This window comes from Trematomus bernacchii, unplaced genomic scaffold (assembly GCF_902827165.1).
Source record: "Trematomus bernacchii unplaced genomic scaffold, fTreBer1.1, whole genome shotgun sequence".
Taxonomy (NCBI): domain Eukaryota; kingdom Metazoa; phylum Chordata; class Actinopteri; order Perciformes; family Nototheniidae; genus Trematomus; species Trematomus bernacchii.
Window position 1 is genome coordinate 11,021,051 of NW_022987803.1, and position 22,488 is coordinate 11,043,538.

Consider the following 22,488-nt stretch of genomic DNA (forward strand, 5'->3'; position numbering starts at 1 on the left):
ATAGACGTTATTTGTTTAGTACAGCAGGATAATGTTCTGATCACATTAGCAACCCCCTTATCTAAAGATGTTTGAAATTCCTTTTCTGTAACTCAATGAAGAATGTTTTCTCTGAAAAGTAAAAAATCCTTCAAAAGTGAAGCGTTGCTCTGAAGGTCAAATTTGTTCTTATAACTTAAGTGCGTCTTGGGATTCAGTTTATACTAACATGTGTGTTGACGTGAAGCTGTAGTCTGTCATTTAAACAGAACTCTTAGTCAGATGGAGTACAGTGATTAATACAATGCTAACCTTTTTGCCTCTGTCATTTTGCTTCTGCTCACTGTAATTAGACGTCCTATGGCCCTCTCAGACGTCCGCTGATTAGAGGCTTAAACAAACATCCACGTCATATTAATATTGACATTGCCGCGGTTTTATGTTTAACTCTATGGTCACTGTCTCTCTCTCTAAAACACGTAGCATTTAATTCCGTCTGAGGTTACTCTGTTTGCCTTGTGTCAGTGACGCTACCTTTAATTATTGTGTCTTTCCTGTGTCAGTCCCTGCATTCTGATGAGGCCTGTGTTTAAACACACACACACACACACACACACACACACACACACACACACACACACACACACACACACACACACACACACACACACACACACACACACACGGACTGGGTGCAATGTGAGAAACGGGTCGATTAAAAGGGCCGTTGACTGTCCACAATGTTTTAATTAAAGTAGCAGTGAAATGTAAACTTGGTTCTAATTATGATTAGCCCAAATTAGCCGTCAGTCTGAACTTAATTGCTTTTGAATAGAGCTGACCTCCAAAATGTCCACGCACCAACATCGGCGCTAAGCTTGTGTGGCCGGTTATTTAGCACCGTGTTGTTCTCCATAGCCATGTTTCAGAAATAATGTAAAGTAAACACTGTCTCTCAGACTTTATTTGTAATGTCTGTTTGTGTGTCTCTCCTCTCAGGCTCTGCTGGATATGGTGGTGAAGAAGAGTGAAGGATACAGCGTGGAGCAGCTGGAGAGACTCTACTCCCTCCTCAGCCAGAGCATCTACCGGCACCGCAGAGAGTACGAGAAGACCACGCTACTGGAGGTCAGAAACACACATTCTGCCTTAACAATTAATTGATTCATCAAGAAAATAATAAGCATAATAATGATTGGTAAAATAATTGTTATTTGCTGCCCCTTGTGGGAAATAACTACGTGATTCTACCTCTCATCTTTTCACAATGGTTTCCCTTTTTGATGCCAGCAAGCAGGTAGCAATTAAGAAAACATCTGAACATGGCTCATTCTGTTTTAAGTGAATGTGAGAACCTCTATAAAGTGCTGCAGTAATGAAGTATTTCTGTTTGCTAACCTGGAAGTAAGCATAGCAAGGGCTCCCTGCACTCAAAGCAATGGACATTTTCCATTAGTGTCAAACATACATCAATAATACCTATTTGTTGTTCAGCAAGATAATCTTGACACCACTTTTATAGTAGTTGAATCTTAAAATAAATCGCCAGAAGTAACACTATAAATCAATATGATTGCACCATGACAACGCCAAACAGCTAAGCTAATGGCCGATTTGTGTCCGGATTGATGAAGTTTAGTAGTCTCATTCAAGTAAAAGCTTAAGACGTTCACCAGTGGAGTATTTCCTCACAGACATTATATCGGAAATCAAAACAAGAACTCATTAAAAAAACATTGACTTCAAGAAAAGGGAGCTCGGAAGTTATATACAACTGGTTAAAGTCTCATTCCTGTACCATTCTATTGCAGCTAAGGGACATCTTTCTTTTGCAATATAAATGATGTGACATTTAAGCTTTGTTTTTATGAGATATTAATGCTGCTTCATAAAAAAAACAGACTTAAAATGCATAACACACACAAGTCCTGACAAAATGTATTCAAGTACGTGCAACACAACCCTTTATTTTCAGAGCCTCCTTATGTCCTGAGTTTTGACGATTCACACATCATTGATCTCACTTATCATTAGTGATCCTGCAAGTCGTTACTGAGGCAAAATGGTCTTACTTCCCTTTTTTGGTGGTGCTGCAGTTTTGTCACCATGTAAGCAGAGTAACTGAGTCCGAGTAACACGATGCCAGGACACATGCTGTGACTTTTACTGTGAGGTTTTTAACAACTGCTAACATTTAATGAACTAATAACATTCCAGGAATTATGGAAAAGTGTGAAGTGGGCATATGATATCCAAGATCCGTTTACTGTCTGTTTTAGGGGGTTGGATATAGACGTCCTCCGACACTGAGACAGGCTGAACCAGGGAAGAGAGTCTGGAAGTGACAGAAACAGCAGCTAGGTGTAGCTGTTGGAGGATAGATACCCACCACAGAGGTGGAGAAGTGCAGTTGGTGTATGAATCGATATCAGGGTGGAAATTAAGGATTTATTTTTGTATAGGTGTTATTGCTTCAAAGGATCTAATGAAGACAGTGGGGACTGTGAGTAAGATAGGGTTCAGGATGTGTGTGTGTGCGACATACAGAGATAAGTGAGCCCATGAGCTGGAATCCAAAACAGTAAATAAAAGAGTAATATATTCCTCACAGAGACACAGAGATCAGCCACCCGATCCCTCTCATATATCCCATTTCTATACCAGCCCAATTTACACATATTTACACATGATGGTTTTACGCATCAGAACCACAAACACAAAGCACACACAATGCACACTACAGCCTCACACACACATCTTCGATTTGGACGTTTTTCAGTGTGAATCTAGAAGACAATATGTACGTTTTTGAATAGTCATTGTTTCTATTATAAAAATAGAACTGAATTCACATGCTACTAAAACATCTGGGAATGCTGTCAATTATAGTTCTTAGCAAGAGGATATCTCAATCGTCAGGTCAGACGTTTAAGTCATTTTAATTTACTTCAGAGAACAATTTAACTTTTAAATAAAAAATAAATAAAAAATGTATTCTTACTATACAAGCAGGCCTGTCGGCCTTCAGGAGTTCCCTACTATTTTTCATTTAATTTCAAATCGTATACATTTTTTTCTTTTTAAAAAGATCATTGCTCCACTCTGGGAAAGTATATACGAGTACTTTCTTTACTTAAGCAAAAAAGAAAGTATTTTAAAGTTGAGGTCATAACATTTTAAATATTTAAAGGTCACCTATCATGCTATTTTTAGGCAATAGCATAGGTCTCAGGTATATAAAAATGGTAACACTTTATATTAAGGTACACAAATTCACCATCAACTAGTTGTTAATTAACATGCATATTAGCAGTATATTGGCTCTTTATTAGTCATTATAAAACACTTAATACCTTGTTCTACATGACCGTATTCTACAAGTAATAAGCCATTAGTTGAGAGTTTTTCCTCAATAACCCTCTAATTAGTGCTTATTTATTGCAAGTAAGGAAGTTGTTGTACATGAGTTTTGGTCTTAATATGCGCTGCTCAATATGGGCCTAATAAGGCAGTAGTACCACAAGAGTAGTAATTCTCCCATAATAACACTTAACAAATATGATCTATTCTTATGCAACAAGACATGAAACTATAAGTGTTAATTAAGTCTAAATAACTCAAAATTAGGTATTTCTATCTAAGAATATGTTCCCTATTTTAAAGTGAAGTCTTGTTCATAACCAATAAGCTAGTAGTTTGACTCTACTTTGTAAATACATTATAGCACACAACTACTGAAATTAACCTCAACAGTACATGAACAAAGTAGGCACACGTTAATGAACCACTAAAGAGAGGTTCAGACACATACCAAAACATGTCAAGTTTCTCCAAGGCTGAGAACACATATGCAGCCTGTAGGCCTAATTTTTTATAAAAACAGATTTTTAACAGAGTTTATGTATTTGTATGTGTAATAAGTTACAAGGCACTGAATGATCTCATACATGCAAGTGTAACATACACAGATTAACACATAGGACCGCTAAGTGTAAACAAGGTAAATATAGCTAATGCTAGCTGTGCAATAAGCATGTATACAGGCTAGTATGGCTAACGCTAGCGTGTATGCTAACACTAGCGCGAATGCTAACACATTTTCTCATTGAGTTTAAACATCTCCAAATGTCATCACATAAACACAATACATGTTACTAATCCTTACAGTGAGAATTACACTTACAGTCATTTCTGACAGACTTGACCCTTTTACTATTCAGGTTGCATAGGGAAAATTAGTAGTAGTCTAACTGCCATGCTATTCAGTTTACTTTCTCCTACTTCCTGTACCCGGTTTCCTGTAGTACACAATTTACACAAATATAAATGTGCAAATAGCTATTGGTAGCTGAACTGTCAATACCCCAAAACATATTCTTAGATATAAATACTTAATTTTGAGTTATTTAGACACAATTAACACTTATAGTTTCATGTCTTGTTACATAAGAATAGATCATATTTGTTAAGTGTTATTATGGGAGAATTACTATTCTTGTGATACTACTGCCTTATTAGGCCCATATTGAGCAGCGCATATTAAGACCAAAACAACTTCCTTACTTGCAATAAATAAGCACTAATTAGAGGGTTATTGAGGAAAAACTCTCAACTAATGGCTTATTACTTGTAGAATACGGTCATGTAGAATAAGGCATTAATAAGTGTTTTATAATGACTGATAAAGAGCCAATATACTGCTAATATGCATGTTAATTAACAACTAATTGATGGTGAATTTGTGTACCTTAATATAAAGTGTTACCATAAAAATATATAAAAAACATGTCTATGAAGTGTTTTGCTCAAAATACCAAACAGATCACCCATTTTAGCCATGCCTCATATCCCTCTATTTCACTTCCTGTTACAAAAGTGCTGATTCTGGGTATAAAGCATAGGTATAAAGCTTTAAAAAAGAAGAAGAGAGGGGGCGGAGTTTATGCCTGCTCATGCTTGAGATTCTACCGGCAGTTACTGCTGTGATGAAACGTCATATCATGGATTATCAAGGATTATTTCTGAAACAGTATGGAGCTCAAAGGCTTTCTCTCCTGCTTCTTCACACATGTACTCTCTCCCAGTGGCGAGCCGTAACTTTTATACCTAGGCCCTCTGACCCCCCCCCTTCCCTCGAAAAAAAAGAAGAGTTATTCATCATTGTAACTCAATCTTGAAAATGACTCAGTGATGACATCGTTGCGAAATTATTAACCATCACTGACATGAACAAACTTATGCTAATCATAAATCTATCGATCATAAATCTATCGATTAGATTTATGCTTCGAAAATAATAAAAGTAGGGTAGACATGTGGATATTATCCGGCTGAACAAAACGTGCATTTATCTAACAGGTTCGTTTTCCACAGACCTTATTCCGAGCTATTACATCCATGAGAAATCCCATTGCTTTTCTGTCGAGGGAACCCGAGCGCAGCTTACTTCCGGGTTTTAGGACGCGTCACTGCACCACTTTATACACATGCATAAACCTCACAGCGGGCGGAACTTGTCATAAAGTCCGCGAAAATAAAGCCCACCCATTTAGAGGGAAGATATGATTGGTCAATTGTACTGTCATTTGACATTACTCTCTCATTGAGTTACTATAGCTGGCCCTCTGTGAATGTACAGAGGGACCAACAAGCTCTCCCGTCTTCACAGTAACTCGCAGAGACGGCATTTAACCCTTCACATTCCAACAGAAACTGAACAGGCAGATTCTAAGGATTTATTTATTTGGAAATGTTATTTTAAATACAATTAAATCAAGTTATATTGGTAAAACTAATGAAAAATGTAACAAAAAAAATATATAAAAAATTATATTTAAAAATAATTTTTTTTTTTTTAATGTTTTCAAATATTATTTTTTATATATTTTTTTTGTTACATTTTTCATTAGTTTTACCAAAAATAACTAGTCCCTCACAGACGGCTCGCCACTGCTCTCTCCAGTACAGGATAGCTCTGAGTGTTAGCGATGCTTGCTAATGTAAACAAAGACCATATTACGTCCAAAACAGTCGGGCATTGTTTCTGATAGCAACGTTTCTGATAGGGCCGTGTGTGTAAAGCCAGCCCACGTTGCCGATATTACGTCATATTGGACGCAAATCTGGATCAGCTCCGTTGTACCCCCGTTTTTAGAGATTTGGGTATGGAGGAAAGGAGAGAGGGTTTTATTTTCTGACGCTGTGTGAGTTCCCTGAAACACCGGGGACACATATTTATGTATAAAAGACATAAAAAAGTGCATTTTGCATGATAGGTCCCCTTTAAAAGCAAGTGTCAACTTAACCCTTAATTTAAGGTCTTTTTGACAATGTTCCGTCTAAAAAAAGAGCTGCTGTATTTTTTCCCAGAATCCCATCTGGTCATTTGCTGCTGCTGTAAGATGTCAGTTCAGACAGCAGGCCAGAAATGGCGGTCCTGGTGCTGGAAGCTAGGACTGCCTGTCAGGATGTCAGGGGGAGGAAGTGGGAGGGGGGGAGGGGGCAGGGCAGTGAGCCAGGTGGTGCCGCCTGTCTGTGGAGGAGGGGGGGGGGGGGGGGCGTGTGTCTGGGTTCATCTTATCCTGCCAGCCTAAATTGGTGTTTCAGAGCAGAAATGTCAGCCTGTTTGGCACGTGTTTTGTTTGCCTGTGTTTGCAGCACACGAACACACAGCAGGTCATCTCCCTGTTCCTCACCAGGGAATGCAGAAACATGCGCTCACAGACCTGTTGCTGGGTGATACTCAGTATGGCGGCTGGAGCCATTCCCACTTAATGTTGCAGCGCATGGTGTTTGTGTCTACTTTGTAGAGACGAGTGAAATGGAGCGTGTCCATACATTTGTCTCCTTTACTCTGCCCCCCCCCGCCCTCCTCTGGGTACGGCTTGTCTCCGTCTTCCAGAGAGCTGACCTTTCAGCAGATGGAGCGGACTACACCCTGCCTCCAGTTAAAGCCAGAGGGACCTTCTCTGCCCTGTACACAAAACACACCAACTGTGTTCCTATCTACAAATTGGCATTCATATCACCCTAGAACTAGTAATACAATTACCTTGTTCCTCAGACAGCAATTTAAGACTTTGTACGAGCTGAAGACCTTTAACCTGCGTCCGTGTGATTCTGCAGCTGTGCATGCCGCTGGCCGACTTAGCGGAACATCACACATTGGTTATTTCTCTGCTTATTTGTTCATTCAAGAGCATGCAGGCCATCTTTTTTATATTGGAAGCACCACTAGTGGAGGTGTTGATTTGTACATACTACTTGGATTCTTGGTCCATTTGCTTTGGTCTTGCTGTTTTCCCAGCAGTAACACTGTGTACTCTTTAATTTAGTCATGACAAACATCTTGCCTTGATGTTAGTCAATGGGATCGTTTGAGGCATTATCTCAAGACATTGTGTGCCAATGTTGTTGTCATATGAAGACAAAATAATCTGGCAGAGAATTGAGTTTCTCTACGACAGAAGGCTGTGTAGAACCGAAAGCATTGCAGCCCAATCTCTCATCATTGTGTGAAAGCGTTGTCAGTAGCTTGAGAAAAAAACACTCATATCCAGGCACAATACACCAGATTGTTCTCTCGACTCTCTCTTTTGTGAGGATACAAATGTACTATGTTGTTGTTCTGGCTCTCTTTACCTGCACGCACACACCGCAGGGAACCCTTACCCTCTCCTAGGGGCTGTAGGAAATTCGATCTGGGAAATAAAGGAAATCAGTAACTGAGGCGGAAGTAGATGAGACCGGTTCAAAAGAGGCATGTACACCAAAGTAATTCATCACACCTTTGTCACAAATTGAAGACATCTCGACAGCGGTGATGCTGGATTTTCTTTTAATGCATTGTATTGATGGTGCCATCGGGAAATTAAACTCCTAAATCTACAATTCTGCCATGCTGGAGCTAATGAGCGACACAGGAATTAAACCTGGGTGCGCTGGTGGACTTGCTAGAGAGCGCTACAGAACTTTATCAGTGAGACAGAGGTGCTGCAGAGACTTGTTGTTGTTGTTGTTGGGTTTTTCGGGATGACAAGGTGATAGGCCTCCTGGCAGATCAACTCGAGATCACACAGGTGCAGGGAGGGAAAGAGCTTATCTGCGCGGCGGTGTGTGGGCGTACAGCGTAACACAACAACAGACGGGTGGCATAGATGTGTCTAAATACGGGCTGTGCCTGATGAGCAAAAACTTTCAGGGAATTCTCCAAACTAGTGACTTTTTATTCCTCAGCTCCACTTTTCATACAGTTGGGTTTTACAGCCTGTGTGACCTGGTGCCGATGGTTGTGTGTGGGGTGGGGGGGGGGCATGATGATAAAGAGCTTTGTTGATGTTATAATTGGAGTTGCAAGGGAAGTTAAAATGACGTGCGGAGTAACATCCGTCCTGTGACCTTTTTAAATCCATTCAGAACACATTGGCTATAGTTTTCATTATATCTAGATCACCAAATGAACAGCTGGCCACAATGCACTCTTCAGTTAACAGCGACTCCCTCAGCACCACTCGAACATTGTGTGTGAACATGAGGATGATATTTGACATTGATTTTAAGAAATTAGCTTGTGAATTAAAAAGGCTTTGAGGTAGACTTTCAAGAGCATTTCTAAGCTGATCTTTGTTAGGAACTTATAATGAATACCTTTTTGGACATCTTTCTAAATCAAACATTTAAATGCTGATGACAATTCTGGAAATATCCGTTTTTTCCCTCAATTTAACTTGTATTCCCCAAAATATCAAATAGTGAAATAATAATTTCACAATTCCATTCCGACATGACACATTTACTTTGCTTGTTTTTGACCAACTAAAAATCCACAACCTTGATGTCTCAATTTGATTCTATTATTTTAGTAAAGATTAAGAAAACCAGAAAATAAATAATACAAATATATAAATCATATATAATGTACTTGAAATGAGCATCATAGGGCCCCTTTAAACATATCTTTTTTGTTTAACAAAACAATAAATTATTTAATTATCAAGATCGAATAAAATATGATTGACTCATAATTTCAGGCTTATTGCTTTCTAGTCATTTGCATGCAAGGCGTTACAGCACTTCTTCTCTGTCTGAGGAAATGGTGTCTGTTGTCATTATGGTGTTGGGTTCTAAAGTTTTCAGTAAATAAGGAAAAGTTAAACTCTTTAGAAGAGAAAGAATAGCTTTTTACTGTAAAGTTTTTATCTTCTGTTGTAGATGTTGAAATGTGCGTCTGTCGCACTGACTCAGCCAAACAGATGAGGGAACACACACAGTGGAACATCTTCAAGGCATTAATCATGGTCTATTGCCGGCTAACATCCATCTCTCTTCCTCTGGCTCGGCTCAGATTTAGTCAGTGTCAAACTCTGCTGTTTTCACGCTGAGAGAAATGGCCTGTCTCATTCCAGCACAGCTTTGCTTCCTTTTACATCATTTATCATGGTGAAAGCTGTTGTTTGCTGTGGGAAATATCCAAGTAATATTGAAACCACGGCGCACAGATGCTTTCTGCACACATCTGAGTTTGCAGCGTTGAGACTAAGCAATATCTTTTGATGTGTGTGTGTGTTGCAGGAGATGGAGGGGAAAATCCAGCATTTTGATACATTCCTGTGAGACGGAGAGGATACCATATCAGCCTGGGACCACAAAGACACACACACACACAGAGACACACACACAAGAATCCAGCGCCCTCTTCTTGCCGGGAGGAGAAACACGAGGACGATGTTGAGGACATTCAATGGTGCTATCGTCTCAGGAACCTGGCCAGATCCAGACCATCACACACACACACACACACACACACACACACACACACACACACACACACACACACACACACACACACACACACACACACACACACACACACACACACACACACACACACACACACACACACACACACGACGGTCGACCCTGGTGCTACTCGGGTGCTATCCTAACTTTCATCCACACTGCTCTTTGGGATTACTTCTTAACTTTGATGACGAGCAAAAGCCAACAGATCGGGTGGTGTCACCTGGAGGCTGCTTCTCTCCTGCAGCAGGCCGTGCAACACACTCACACACACACATACACACACACACACACACACACACACCCTCACCCTGACTCTTGCATGTACTTCAACAAACACAGCCGGAATGCACACACTCACCCGGACCCTCACCAGCAGAAAGTGTGAATGCAGAGTCCCGCTAGGAGATGAGGACAGATAATGTTCTGAATCAATGGACCACATTGCTGAGCCCTCCCCCCCCAAACCCCCCAGTGAAATGCTTCGTCATAGGCCAGTAGTTACTGTGCTATTACGCGGCTCATCTTTTTCCGTCATTTTAGCTACTTGATGAATTCAATACCTGAGCCACCGTCAAGGATACTCACCCCAGAACAATAGTTTGAGTGTGAACAAAACTGGATGAGGTTAGCGCAGCGGGACTAGAGCCGATTATGTCCTCTTCATTACAGCGGCCCCGGTGGAGACCACCCCCCCCCCCCCCCCCCTCACAGTTTCTGTCTCAGACTGACTGGTGACCAGGTCAGCTGCACCACCTCTCGTGTACCCCGCCTCTGGCATTCACACTCGCAGCAGATTGTCATGTCCTAAATAGTTTGTGGTAGCTCCACACCCCTCCTCTTCCTCCTCCTCACTAGCATTCACAGTCTGAATGTTTCCCTCCGACCCCCCCGGCTGAGGAACTGGAAGCAGTACAAATTGGAATGCGTCTAGAGTTTGCACTGCCTAGCGTGTGCCTTATGTAAAACCCCTTATATTAAAACTCTGATATATTTAGCAGGATTTTTTATTTACTTGTGACAATGAACAGGCTCCAATTTGGGGTTAGGTCCTAACCACTGAGGTCAGTGACCTTGAAGCAAAAAAAAATATATATATATTTAAATACCATTAGGTTGTTTAAAATCAAATCTAGGTTACATCTCCAACTGAAAAACCAAACTTTAAAACATCTGAACACAAAAGGAGTTTTAGATAACACTTACCTTTGGTGGATGAGTCTGGCCAGACGCATCTCAGGCACTTGACATGTTTCAATATTTAAATGTATTCATGCCCTGTTACAAACCCAGAGCAGTCTCCACCTGAGCGGACAGCAGGTGTAGGACAGGTTGACACCACCAGCTTCTCTTCAGTTTTCCATATGCAAAAATGATGATGCTAGTCAGACGATTTACGGTGCCAAGTTTGACCCCACTCACTTAAAAGAAGGTGCTCAAATAACCTGTTCATATAATTTTTGTTAACTATGAAAATGTTCTATTACATGGTCACAACAACCTATGTGTTATGTTATGTTGTATATTTGATAATACTTTTGTACGGGTTTTTTTTTTGGTTGGTATAAATGCTTTGCTTGAGTCGACATTTTGCAACCCATAATGAACAAGGCCACTCTAGGCAGTGCCGTCACTAAGTTGTATAAAGCATTACACGGTTTATTTTCCCCCTCCTTTTCAAATGGCTTTCTTTCCGACTTTATGGAATTCATTGTCAGTTTTTCTCGACACCAGACAAGAGAAGCTGGATTCTGATCTGTGGCCAACACAGTAGTTGTTTCTCTGACTGCAGTAAATGAAGATATTTACTGAAGCTTTATAATGTTTTCATGGCATTGTCATGGTTTTTGGAGATGCCATATTGTGAGCAGGTGCAGACTTCCTTCACTCTGGTCCGGCCCTCCAACTCACCTCAAGCTCTCTGCCTTCTCTCAGACTCTAGGTGACAACAACAAAGAGCATATGCAAACTGGCAACCACAGGTTAGCACTTGGACTACTGCAGAGAGAAAAACCAACGCTACCTCAGCTTAATTTATTTTAATGCGACAACCGTTTACTGGGTACAAAATCAGTGTTTCTCCCCCCCCCCCCCCCCCCCGAAATACTGTTGCAACATCTCCAGTACCAGATCAGTGAAAGCACGGCCCTGCAGTAATCCAAGAGTTCCTCATATCTCTCCCATTGTTCACTATGTTTGCATTTGAGCCAGATGATTGCATACATTGTAATTTTGTGGACTGTATTATAAGCTTTAGTTTAATTTGTACCGTTCCTAGACTCTGAGGAGATAACATAGATCTCTCTCCTCTTTCAGAACAATCACACCCAGACTTTGTTAGAAGCTACATCTCTTTCCTCCTCACACAACCATGGCCTTTATATTAAATTCAGCATTTTCTTGGTGCAGATTTTCATCTCATGATTCAGATTATTTATTAAAAAACACGTTTCACACCTAATTCAGTCAACTGTCTTTTTGTACGTTTGAAATGTAATGAATCGGGGAAGCGTTGCGCGTCTGTTTTAACAATTGTTGTTGAATTGCGAAGCGTTTGTGTAGCAGGTTTTATTTGCCGTGTGCGGGGGAATAAAAGGTTTACAGGTCACTCAGGTTCAACACGCGACAACATGCCCTTGCAACGTTTCTATTTATTTAATTGTTCCGCTGTTTTCTTCGTTAAAGTGGTTACGGACTGTTTGGCATACGGGAAGAGGACGGATATTTAAAAACATTGCATCCGTCTAGTAGATCCCAGGAAGAGAAAAAGGACCAGAGTTCTTTAAATGTTGTTCACTTGTCTCCACTTTCTGCCAAGAGTTATTTTTTAAGGAATTTAGAAACACACATGGAAATAAAAATATGGGTAGTTAAATGTCATACATTGTGATCTTCCTTTCTTATTAAAAAATTGTAGCCAGTTTGGACTAACAACCAATTTTTGTCTGGTAGTTGAGACTGCTTAGTCCAGTATGCAGAAGGAAGGGTTTGTTCTATCCTGAAATACTTTGTTCTTGCCTATTGTTTCACACTTAATTTTAGTCGAGACTTTCCATACCTTTGTCTATTCTGTTCTGTGTGTATTTACCACGCCTGTTCGAAATTGTTACTTTAGTGTAAGTTATTATTTTAAATGAAACTTTTACTGTATTTCTCAAATAAACTGCTGTGATACTTGAATAAAAGGTGCAAGCTGATTCTTTCAAATGTTGATATTTCTTACTGTTTTCGAAATACAGAACATTTCTGTTAATAAGCTGTATTGAGTGGAGCACTGATCTTACCCTTCAGTCATTAATACAGTATACAAAAAAAAGACTCAACAAAGTGTTCATGTTCTGGTATATGTATTAGGTTTCAATAATAACAATTGTTAATTTCTCCTTTTTGGGTACAGATTTACAGACATACCATTTTGAATCCAACCTAATTTTTTTTTTTCTAAAAACATTTATACAGAATTGCCTTCAGGTTTCAAAATATACATTTTCCTTCCTGTATTTACAGAATACCAACCCCAAAATCTCAAGGGTTGCAATGGAACACGTTGTATAAAACAAAGAGAAGGGGGCAGGGGCAAACTGATGAAGACATCAAACATGGATCAAATGATAACAGTCACAGGTGATATTGTGCTTTTTTTCTAGATCATCTGATCAGAGGTCAGCGGAAGGGGCAATTCCCTCTCTCAATGTCTTTGTCTTTATCCCAGAGTGTGAATTAAGGGGCAAACAGGCCACTCACCTCCCAGATGTTATCTCAATCCAGCTGGAATTTCACAAGAATGCAGATCAAATAAAGTGTTCCTCTTGTAAACTCTACATGACCCAGATTTTATGGTTTTTCCTATGTTTCCCCAGAGTTACACAGAGAGTTCAAAATCTGTTTCCAAAATTACCTCATAAATCCACACTGGATGTAGGCATTCCGCTTCCCGAAACAGAGGAAAGCAGTTGTTGGATTCCTTTACTTTTCCTCGTGTCCTTTAGATGTCCCTACTGAAAAGACATTCATACCCCCACAGGAACTCTGCTCTATTGACTGTAAAACGTACATCTGTCAAACAGAATTCTCAAAAAGGAACAGAAATCTGGACCAACAATGGCTCCTAGTAAAGAAAAACATGGTGAGTTCATGGAGATCTGGAAAAGACAGAACAAAAAAGAAATCTATTTTTTTGTAGTTTACTAAGAGGGTCCCTGTGCCTGTTGGATGAGAGGATGAACTACTACCATGACACATACAGTACTGGAGGTTAGGTCACCTGACATGGCTGAGTAGCTGAACATGAGTACATTCTGCACAGGGCTTTTTTTTGGGTGGAGGGACAGGAGACAGAGTGGGTGGGTGCTGGCGTCCAGAGGTCGTCGTCAGACCGGCCCCCGCCCCCAAGCTGCCGTCGCACGTTGCCCCCCGGCCGGAGCTCAGCTGGTTGCCGTGGACCCCGTGAGTCGGGGTCCCAGCCCACTCAGCTGCTCTGGATGTACTTCTTGATGACCACACAGCCGTGCCTGAAGAGCGGGCAGGGCAGGGACTGCAGCAGCGTCCACGTGTTGGAGCAGGGGTCAAAGGTCTCCATGTTGCCCAGAGCCGGACCCTCGCTGCTCACGATGCCTCCGGTGGCGTAGATCTTCCCGTCCAGGATCACAGCGCTGCACAGGAAGAGACACATGGGTGTGAGGTGGGGTGTTAGGGTCCTTTAAATATGGAGTCGTATCCATTAGCTAGTTAGCTTAGCACACACACTTTAACCTGGGGTTAACAGCTAGCCTGCCTCTGTCAAATGGTAACACAACTACCTACCATCACCTCTAAAGCGCAATAATAAGTACATTCTATCATTTCTTATTTGTTAAGATTTTACTCAATTTTGGGGTTATGTCTCAATCAACAGAACGTTTTAAATCTGACCAGTTGCTTGGCTATCAGTGGCAATTTCAGAAGTTACTTGTTGTGGCATAAATATATATATTATTAAATGTGCTTGAATAAACAAATTGAGCAAGATATAAGTTGAACAGCAGAGAGTATGCCAGGTGGAGTTTGTTATCAATTACAACACAGGCTCTCTGTCCAGTGTTAGTGCTAAGCTGAGGTGCTGCATTCTTGTATTCACAGAACACACAAAAACAGCTTCTTGTGTGACTTTCAAGATTTGTATTAATTCAAAGAGATAGATTGTAGATGATCGAAGTGTTTTTGAAACCACTCATGGTCAGTATGTTGGTATTGAATCCATTATTTTTCTCATTGGTAGGAGCCTGAGTCCTTAATCTGGTGTAGGCAGTTTTTATTTCTCATAATATCTTCAAGCATATTTGAATTCAAGTGGTGTGAGAGAAAACTAGACTGTTAGAAACTTTATACAGTGAGAGGAGAATTTGGCCAATTACAGCCGGTTTCAACAATGGAATATCCTACAGGAAAGGTTGCTATACCAGCACGGCAACAACTTCCTTAAATGCAAAGCAACCCCAAAGAGAAACATACTAACCTCTTCCAGAATACTGCCTACCCTGGGGTAACATTTCAATTACAAATGATGGGTTTTCTGCCCAACATAGTGCCTACCCCAGCTCTAACTGTTCCCTCTCTTACGTCTGTATGCAGCTTATGCAGACCCAACATTTCCTACGGCTGCTGCTTCCTATTAAAAGCCCTCACGGTTAGGAACAATTAATAGCGAGAGATAATCAGTGTCGGGGAGATAAGTAGGTGAACGCAAGTGTGAGCTAATTTGGCGGTGATATGAGATATCTGTGACTCAGCACGCAGGAATATTGCTCTCATTGTCAATCGTGATGAGACAAACAAAGCCAGATAGGAGACAACACATCCACAAACACGCTGATTGTAGAGCTGCGTTTGATTTTGTTTGACATCACTTACGCTTGCTCACGACTTGCCCAACAAGGATACTTTGTAAGGTAGAGAGGGGGGGGAAAACGTAACGTTCCCTCTTGAGGGCGAGAGAAGAAAAATAAAAACGAATGAAAAAGCAAATATTTCTACAAATGTGCTCATTTGATAGGAGAAACAGAAACAGGAGTTTGTGTGCGGAGAGGATTAAAACTTGGGCTGTAAGCTGATTAGGGCTTTGTGCTCCTATTGGGGTTTGGAGCGATCTGCATTTACATAAGGTGCACGCTCAAATACACACAGAGCCAGCAGCATGCCGTCCTACTGCACACTGCTGGGGAGGAAACAGATTATTACATAAAGCCTAAATCTACTCAGAGAGGAAGCACAGCTCATCCCAAAATGGAGAGAGAGCACAGGGGCAAAGCCTGGAGCTGCTCTTCCTGATAAACAGAGGGGAGGGAGGGGGGGGGGCCTGCGGAGGGCCGGACGCAGCGGAGGGAGTATATCAGCTCTCCTGCACGATGACCTGCTGGACTTCATCTCATGTGCAGATAGTCTCTGAGTGTGTGTGTGTGTTGCTGCTGCTCCCTGCTCCCCCTCTCTCCTGTCAGACTCAGTTAAATGCAGCAGAACAGCTGCCTGGCTTGTGCTGCTGCAGCTTATCAATAACTCTGACAATGTGATTTATGTTACACATTCTGCACATAAGATCCCCGCCTGTAATTGCTTCCTGAATGCATTTTGTGTGCATGCTTCTCTTTCTCTGCTTCTGCAGGAAAAGAGAAAACAAGCACTTTGGCCCATAAAGGAGTGGGTTCATTATCCAGCTGCACAGCTCAGTGGCTCCAGCTGACTGGGATGCTGTCGTTCCTTTTCATTTATCTCCCTCTATAAGCCATTATGTGCCCACAAGTGGTGTGAAGGTTACAGGTGTGGATCCGTTTTAGAACACATGCTAAGTCTTAGCTTTACTGGAAATCAGGATAAAACTGAGCGATTCACTGCTTTGAAAGAATGTTGATTAAATCTAGCAGAGCTTCTGATATTTGATGTGAATTGTTACAAAGGCTTTACTTATCAAGCCATTTTGAAAATCAAGACCATCAATTTAAAGCCATGATTCTGCCACGGAAAAGTTTATCTACCAAAACAACTCATTGAAAACTGTCAGCTCACGACTGGTTTTGTTCCGTTTTGAATTAACTTCCTTAAAAACACTTCCGTGTGCAGCCGCTAACCTGCGCTTCCACACAAAGACTGATAACTAATACAGTTGAGTTTGACATCTTTTTGAGGCTGTGTGTTTTTGAAGCTTCAACAAATGCTTTGGGCTTTTGAAAACATGGTTACAGTTCCATTGCTGGGGGGTTTGAGTTATATGTGGCGCAGCTTCATTAATAATATGTTACCTGCAGAACTGCCTGGAGTGATTCATGTTGGGCCCGGCCTTGATGTTGCCTTTGTCCGGATCATAGATAGTGGTGGCTCGGGCGTAGGCTCCTCCCAGGATGAATATAAAACCGTTTAGACTCACTGCAGGGGCGTATTTGTTATCTAAAGATACGAGAGGAAGAGGAGAGCGAGAGAAGGGGGGAAGAAGAGGAGAGATTTAAAAAAACAAAACAGAGCTATTGTTTGAAATTCATTCTCACATGCAGCGGCAATTTCCATTCAGTATAATGGCATCAATTTGTTTTCCTCTCCTCGGGCCGCATGCAAAAATCATCATCAACATTCCCCTTATCACTTTACAGATGTGCCATTTCCAAGATTGCTTTGGTGAAAACAAAGAAATAGGCAATGAATGGCCGACCTGTGAAAAAGCGGAGTTCATAAATCACTGCGGCTTTATTGGGTTCCGCTCCAAAACATGTTTGGGCTTGGCAGCAATATAAAAGAGTTACCTAAGTCCCAATAATTCACAATTGCATTACGCCCTCTGGCAGATCCATACATTTACCGGAGGAAGAAATTGAGAAAAACATAGTGCACACATTATGGGCGATACATGAGTGAACAGGTGGGATACTGCATTCTGTGCATACTGTATAATTCAATCTGATATATAGCGAGGAGGAAAACAGAGCAGCACCGCAGAAGAACTATAGATGATAAGGAAACAAAATGAAACCGTGGTTTGTGTGGAACAATGCCTCTGAAAACCTGCAGCTTGAGAGCCCCGCTGTGTGGGAAGAGGACGTGTGTTTCAAAGTCGGAGCAATTTCTCTTGAGCAGACTGCAGCTGGCCAATTTACAAGCAGCATGAATAATGCACAGACACTTGGCCGAGAGCCGCGTCCTCCTCAGTTTTCTGCCACAACGGACACACATCGCTCATCAGGAGGAGGGACGCATGATGCCTTAATAAGGCCGGCGGAGACCCTCAAAGCTGCTCTGGTGTTGTCCGACCGCCTCGCCTTCTCCCCGCCCTCCACCCCGCTGCTGAAAGGAGGCGGCCATGTTTAATTAGCAGGTCATCTCTGGAGGCGAGAGGCACTTCAGAAGCTGACATGCTGAAAGAGCTCACTGCTTTATGTTTTAGGCTACCCCATAATGTTCGGTAAAAGCAAGACTAGGGGCCGGATGCATAGACTCATGCTGAAATATAAAGCTAGACATACACACTGCTTATTTCCCCTCAGTACTCTCTAAATGGATTTAGAAACAATCCTAAACATCCGGGTGTGTATTGATATTTGGGACAGCTTCACCACTCATTAGAGCGGGCTGTCAATAAAAAGAACGACAACGGATTTCACCGATGGTGTCGCATCAACGAGATTCACCAGCAGTGCCAGAAGCAGCCGTCATTATGTAGCTATTCATAGAGCCCATAGCACACATTCATCACATGCACCTATAAAGCATAACGGCAGTAATATCTCAATTATTCATTTAAATGTCATACAGAGGATCGATGATTCATTTACAAAGCTCAGTTTGAAACAGACCACAAAGTGCTTCACAACTCAGGATCAAAGGAAAAGGTCGTTAACACACGGCTCGAATGTTAATTAAAAAAAATAATAAAACCCATCACCCTTTCGTAATTTACAACCAAGTTAAGAAATGCGCATTTGATTGACATTTCACTTTCAACCGCAAAAGGAACAACAGAAACAGAGAAATAGATAGAAGGAAAGATAGAGAAATGGATAGATAGATACTTGGTAAACACACATTATTTGACACTCTAAGGTTACCTTTCTCATATATATTCATACGTATACTTAGTAAGGAACTCTACTGCACATAATGCCTCGAAATATGACTTCTTTTCACAATAAAAAGGAAATCTGGTCCACTTCCTTTGTATATTGGACCAGATATCTGTGCCAATGTGAAGTAAACCCATGTCTTGGTTTGGTTTTGCTATGTTTGTGTGATTGATGTAAAAGAGGTTTTTGTGTGTGGGACTATAAATGATTTGTATGTTTTGTTTATACATCGGTCTACAGCCACACAAATGCTACAATTCTAACACACTGATGCTTAGCAAGTGTCTATGGTACCAGTCTCCCTCTTTCTGTAGAGCGAAGATTGCTAACATTTAGGAGAGAGCAATACATAAGAGCACAACTGAGGGTAATATATTCTCCAGGGAACATGCCTCACAATGTCATGGTCACACTTATTACAAACATCATACTGTGTCAACTATGCTGCATGTATAGTGCTTGATGACTACATTTAAACACAGATCATGCTTTCTGATGCACGACATTAACAGTCAAACATTATACATGTGACTAATGTATTCTACTGCTTATGGATGCTTTCCACTAGTTATAAAGCTTTGAATACATTATGACTACGGATACACACTGTACATTTATATATTAAGTTTCATATTTAATATTCCATCTGTCACATACTTATGTATATATAATACCTTGCTTTATATCTTGTTATTGTTCATTTGTAAATCAACATTTCTTGTTTATTTCTTGTCTTAATTGTTATTGTACAATGCCATGTCTTTTTATGCTGCTGCAACACAAACATTTCCCAAATTGGGATCAATAAAGTTCTTATCTGATCTCTTATGACTCAGAGTATGCTACTGTATACTGAGCATACATAATATAAATATATATAATAGATTCATCAATATGTACTTCATTTAATTGACACATGCAAAAACAACTTATGTTACTGCATTGACTATTATGATTGTTAGGATATGTAAAGGTAGTAATAATGTATTATTAACCCTACCAACCAACCTGTAGTTTAGAACCAGTCCATAAGACACTTAGAATGCATGTTTATGACTGTTGGTATGCTGCGTCAGAAAGCACATTCGCAACCTTGGAGTCATTTTTGACAGCCAGCTCAAATTCAATAAACACATAAACCATATCACCAGGACCGCTTTCTTCCACCTAAAAAACATTGCCCGCCTCCGCCCCTCACTCTCCTTCCCGGCTGCTGAAACCCTCATCCACGCATTCATCACTTCAAGACTGGACAGTAGTCTGTAACAGCATCCTGTAGGGCTCATCATCCAACATTCTAAATAAACTGCAATATATCCAGAACTGCGCTGCCCGCCTCCTCACCCACACCCGCTCCAGAGACCACATCACCCCCGTCCTTCAAAACCTGCACCTGGCTCCCTGTCCGTCAACGAATACACTTCAAAATCCTTCTGCTAACACACAAAGTTCTCAACAACCAGGCCCCCCCCCCTACCTCACCGACCTGATCCACCACCACACCCCTTCCCGCAGCCTTCGCTCACCAGAAGCCAATCTCCTCTCTATCCCCACACGAACCAAGCACCGAACCTGGGGGGACAGAGCCTTCTCCATCGCTGCCCCCACCCTCTGGGGGGACAGAGCCTTCTCCATCGCTGCCCCCACCCTCTGGAACTCCCTTCCACAACACATCAGAGACTGCACCGACCCCCCCACCTTCAAAACACTGACCAAAACACACCTCTTCAGACTGGCTTTGAATATGTGAATTATATTGTGTTGCTGTTTTTATATTTATTATAAAATGTATTATATTTGTATTCTATTATATCTCGTTTTATCACCACTGTAAAGCGTCTTTGAGCACCTGAAAAAGCGCTTGGAAATGAAATGTATTATTATTATTATTATTATGTTTATGGTGCATTCATGAAGCATCATAATTCGATATCAATACCCTCATAATGCACTGTAGATGCCGGCTTGGAAGTAAGTGTGTTGCTATCCATGCTGCTTTCATGGCTGAATACAAAATCCCACTTAACTTCAGCCTCTAAATGACTTCACGCAGTTGTTTCATGTCTTACATGACCACGGCACAGTCATTTACGCACAATGAAATCCAATCTGAAATTCCGCCGCAGCCATCTGAGGCATCAGCTTCAATTTCAGCCCCTTGACAGACAAGTTGCCACTGATTGGTCCTCCTCACATTCTGCCCAACGTGTTTATTTTCTTCTTTTACCTTTTCCATCTCATTGATATGCAGCTGCCAGTCGCTCATAGTGTGTGTGTGTGTCTGTGTGCCAGCATAAACGTGTGTACATGATGTTTTGTGTTAGGTCCCATAAACACAGAACACTCATTTCTCTCCGCTCGGCGCCTGAGGCAGAATAATAACAGGATGCTCTCAAAGGAAAAACCTTTTTCTCTTTCCCCCACAGAAACTCTCACCATCGCTACCTGCTTGTCTACCGAGGACACGCAGTAAGCATCTGGTTTGAGTGCTTGGAGAATGTAGACCTGAGGTTTACCTCATTCTCATTGGCCAGCCTCAAAGGACTACTGTTGAGGTTCAGCATCTCCCCGACACTCAGCTCCTGCTTTCATCCCCTGGCCTACGCCGCAGAACACATGCTGTTGGTGCCTAAACAGCACTGAGCTACAGTAAAGAGGGCACAAGTTTAAACAAACCCTGCTATTCTCGGAGACACAACGGACTGGTTTCAAAGATCTGATGTTAGAAAACACTGGGCAAAGAATTCACAACTGACCACATTCTACATTAAACATGAACAAAGGGAAGGGAGAGGCAGACAGCAAAACAAGGCTTTAACACGGCAGAGCTGATAGAAGTACAGGCGTGCCTGAAGGGCAGCAGGGCTGACGTAGCCTCTCACACTCCGATAAAACAGCTTAGTCACCGAATCTGGGACCCCTCGGGCTGAGGTCAAGGACAGCAAACAAGTGAAGACGCACACACACCCAAACACGGCTATGATGACATTTGAGGTTGCTGTCAGAACAAACACCTTTCTGTTGCCATACATCCATTAAATAAAAGGTTGGTTTCTTTAATGTTTCATGTCTAAAAATGTACTCATATTTATTCTGAGCCTTTATGAGAGGATCAATAACTGTCTAAGATGTATTAATATGTGTCCTGTCTGAAGTGTCTGTTTTATTCTGTCTATATTCATTACCAGCTTTTAAAGGGTATTACATTTATATTGCACCGTTTATATCACTTGTTTGCACTTCTGGTTGGATGCAAACTACAGTAATTGTACTTTGTGCATACCATAAAGTTGAATATAATGTAACCTGATGTAATTGGTCTTTTCTATGTCGTTTTTTTCTAATATTTCCGACCAATTTTACTATGATTTTCTTTGGAATATTTTTGATACACTACACTATTAAGTTCATTTATTTTTCTCCTGTATTTTAGTTACTAAACGATGACTTTGTTTCGACATGTAATACTGTTTCATAGACATGCTATACAAAGTCGTTTTTTCTGATTCTGAATTTGGCCTGCTATACTAGTGCTCTGGAAAGAATGTACCAATGCAGCATCATCAGTTTCTCTGGTTTTACTATTTCTAGGTCTGTGTTTGAGTAAACATTTTTTTATTTTTTTTATTCT

General features: G+C 41.1%; 2 protein-coding genes across 4 annotated transcripts in view; one reads left to right on the forward strand and one right to left on the reverse strand.

Moving 5' to 3' along the window:
• The window catches only part of atad2b (ATPase family AAA domain containing 2B), a 79,039-nt gene extending 66,065 nt beyond the window's left edge, over nt 1-12,974 (forward strand). For all 3 annotated transcript variants that reach the window (XM_034150458.1, XM_034150459.1, XM_034150460.1), the window contains 2 exons: nt 979-1,107; nt 9,550-12,974. In XM_034150458.1, coding sequence (XP_034006349.1) covers nt 979-1,107; nt 9,550-9,591 — 171 coding nt within the window. In that variant the 3' untranslated portion in view covers nt 9,592-12,974. The remainder of the gene's footprint in view (nt 1-978; nt 1,108-9,549) is intronic.
• Nucleotides 12,975-13,107: 133 nt separating this feature from the next.
• The window catches only part of LOC117498323 (kelch-like protein 29), a 205,540-nt gene continuing 196,159 nt past the window's right edge, over nt 13,108-22,488 (reverse strand). The window contains 2 exon segments of the mRNA XM_034150343.1: nt 13,108-14,429; nt 17,049-17,193. Coding sequence (XP_034006234.1) covers nt 14,246-14,429; nt 17,049-17,193 — 329 coding nt within the window. The 3' untranslated portion in view covers nt 13,108-14,245.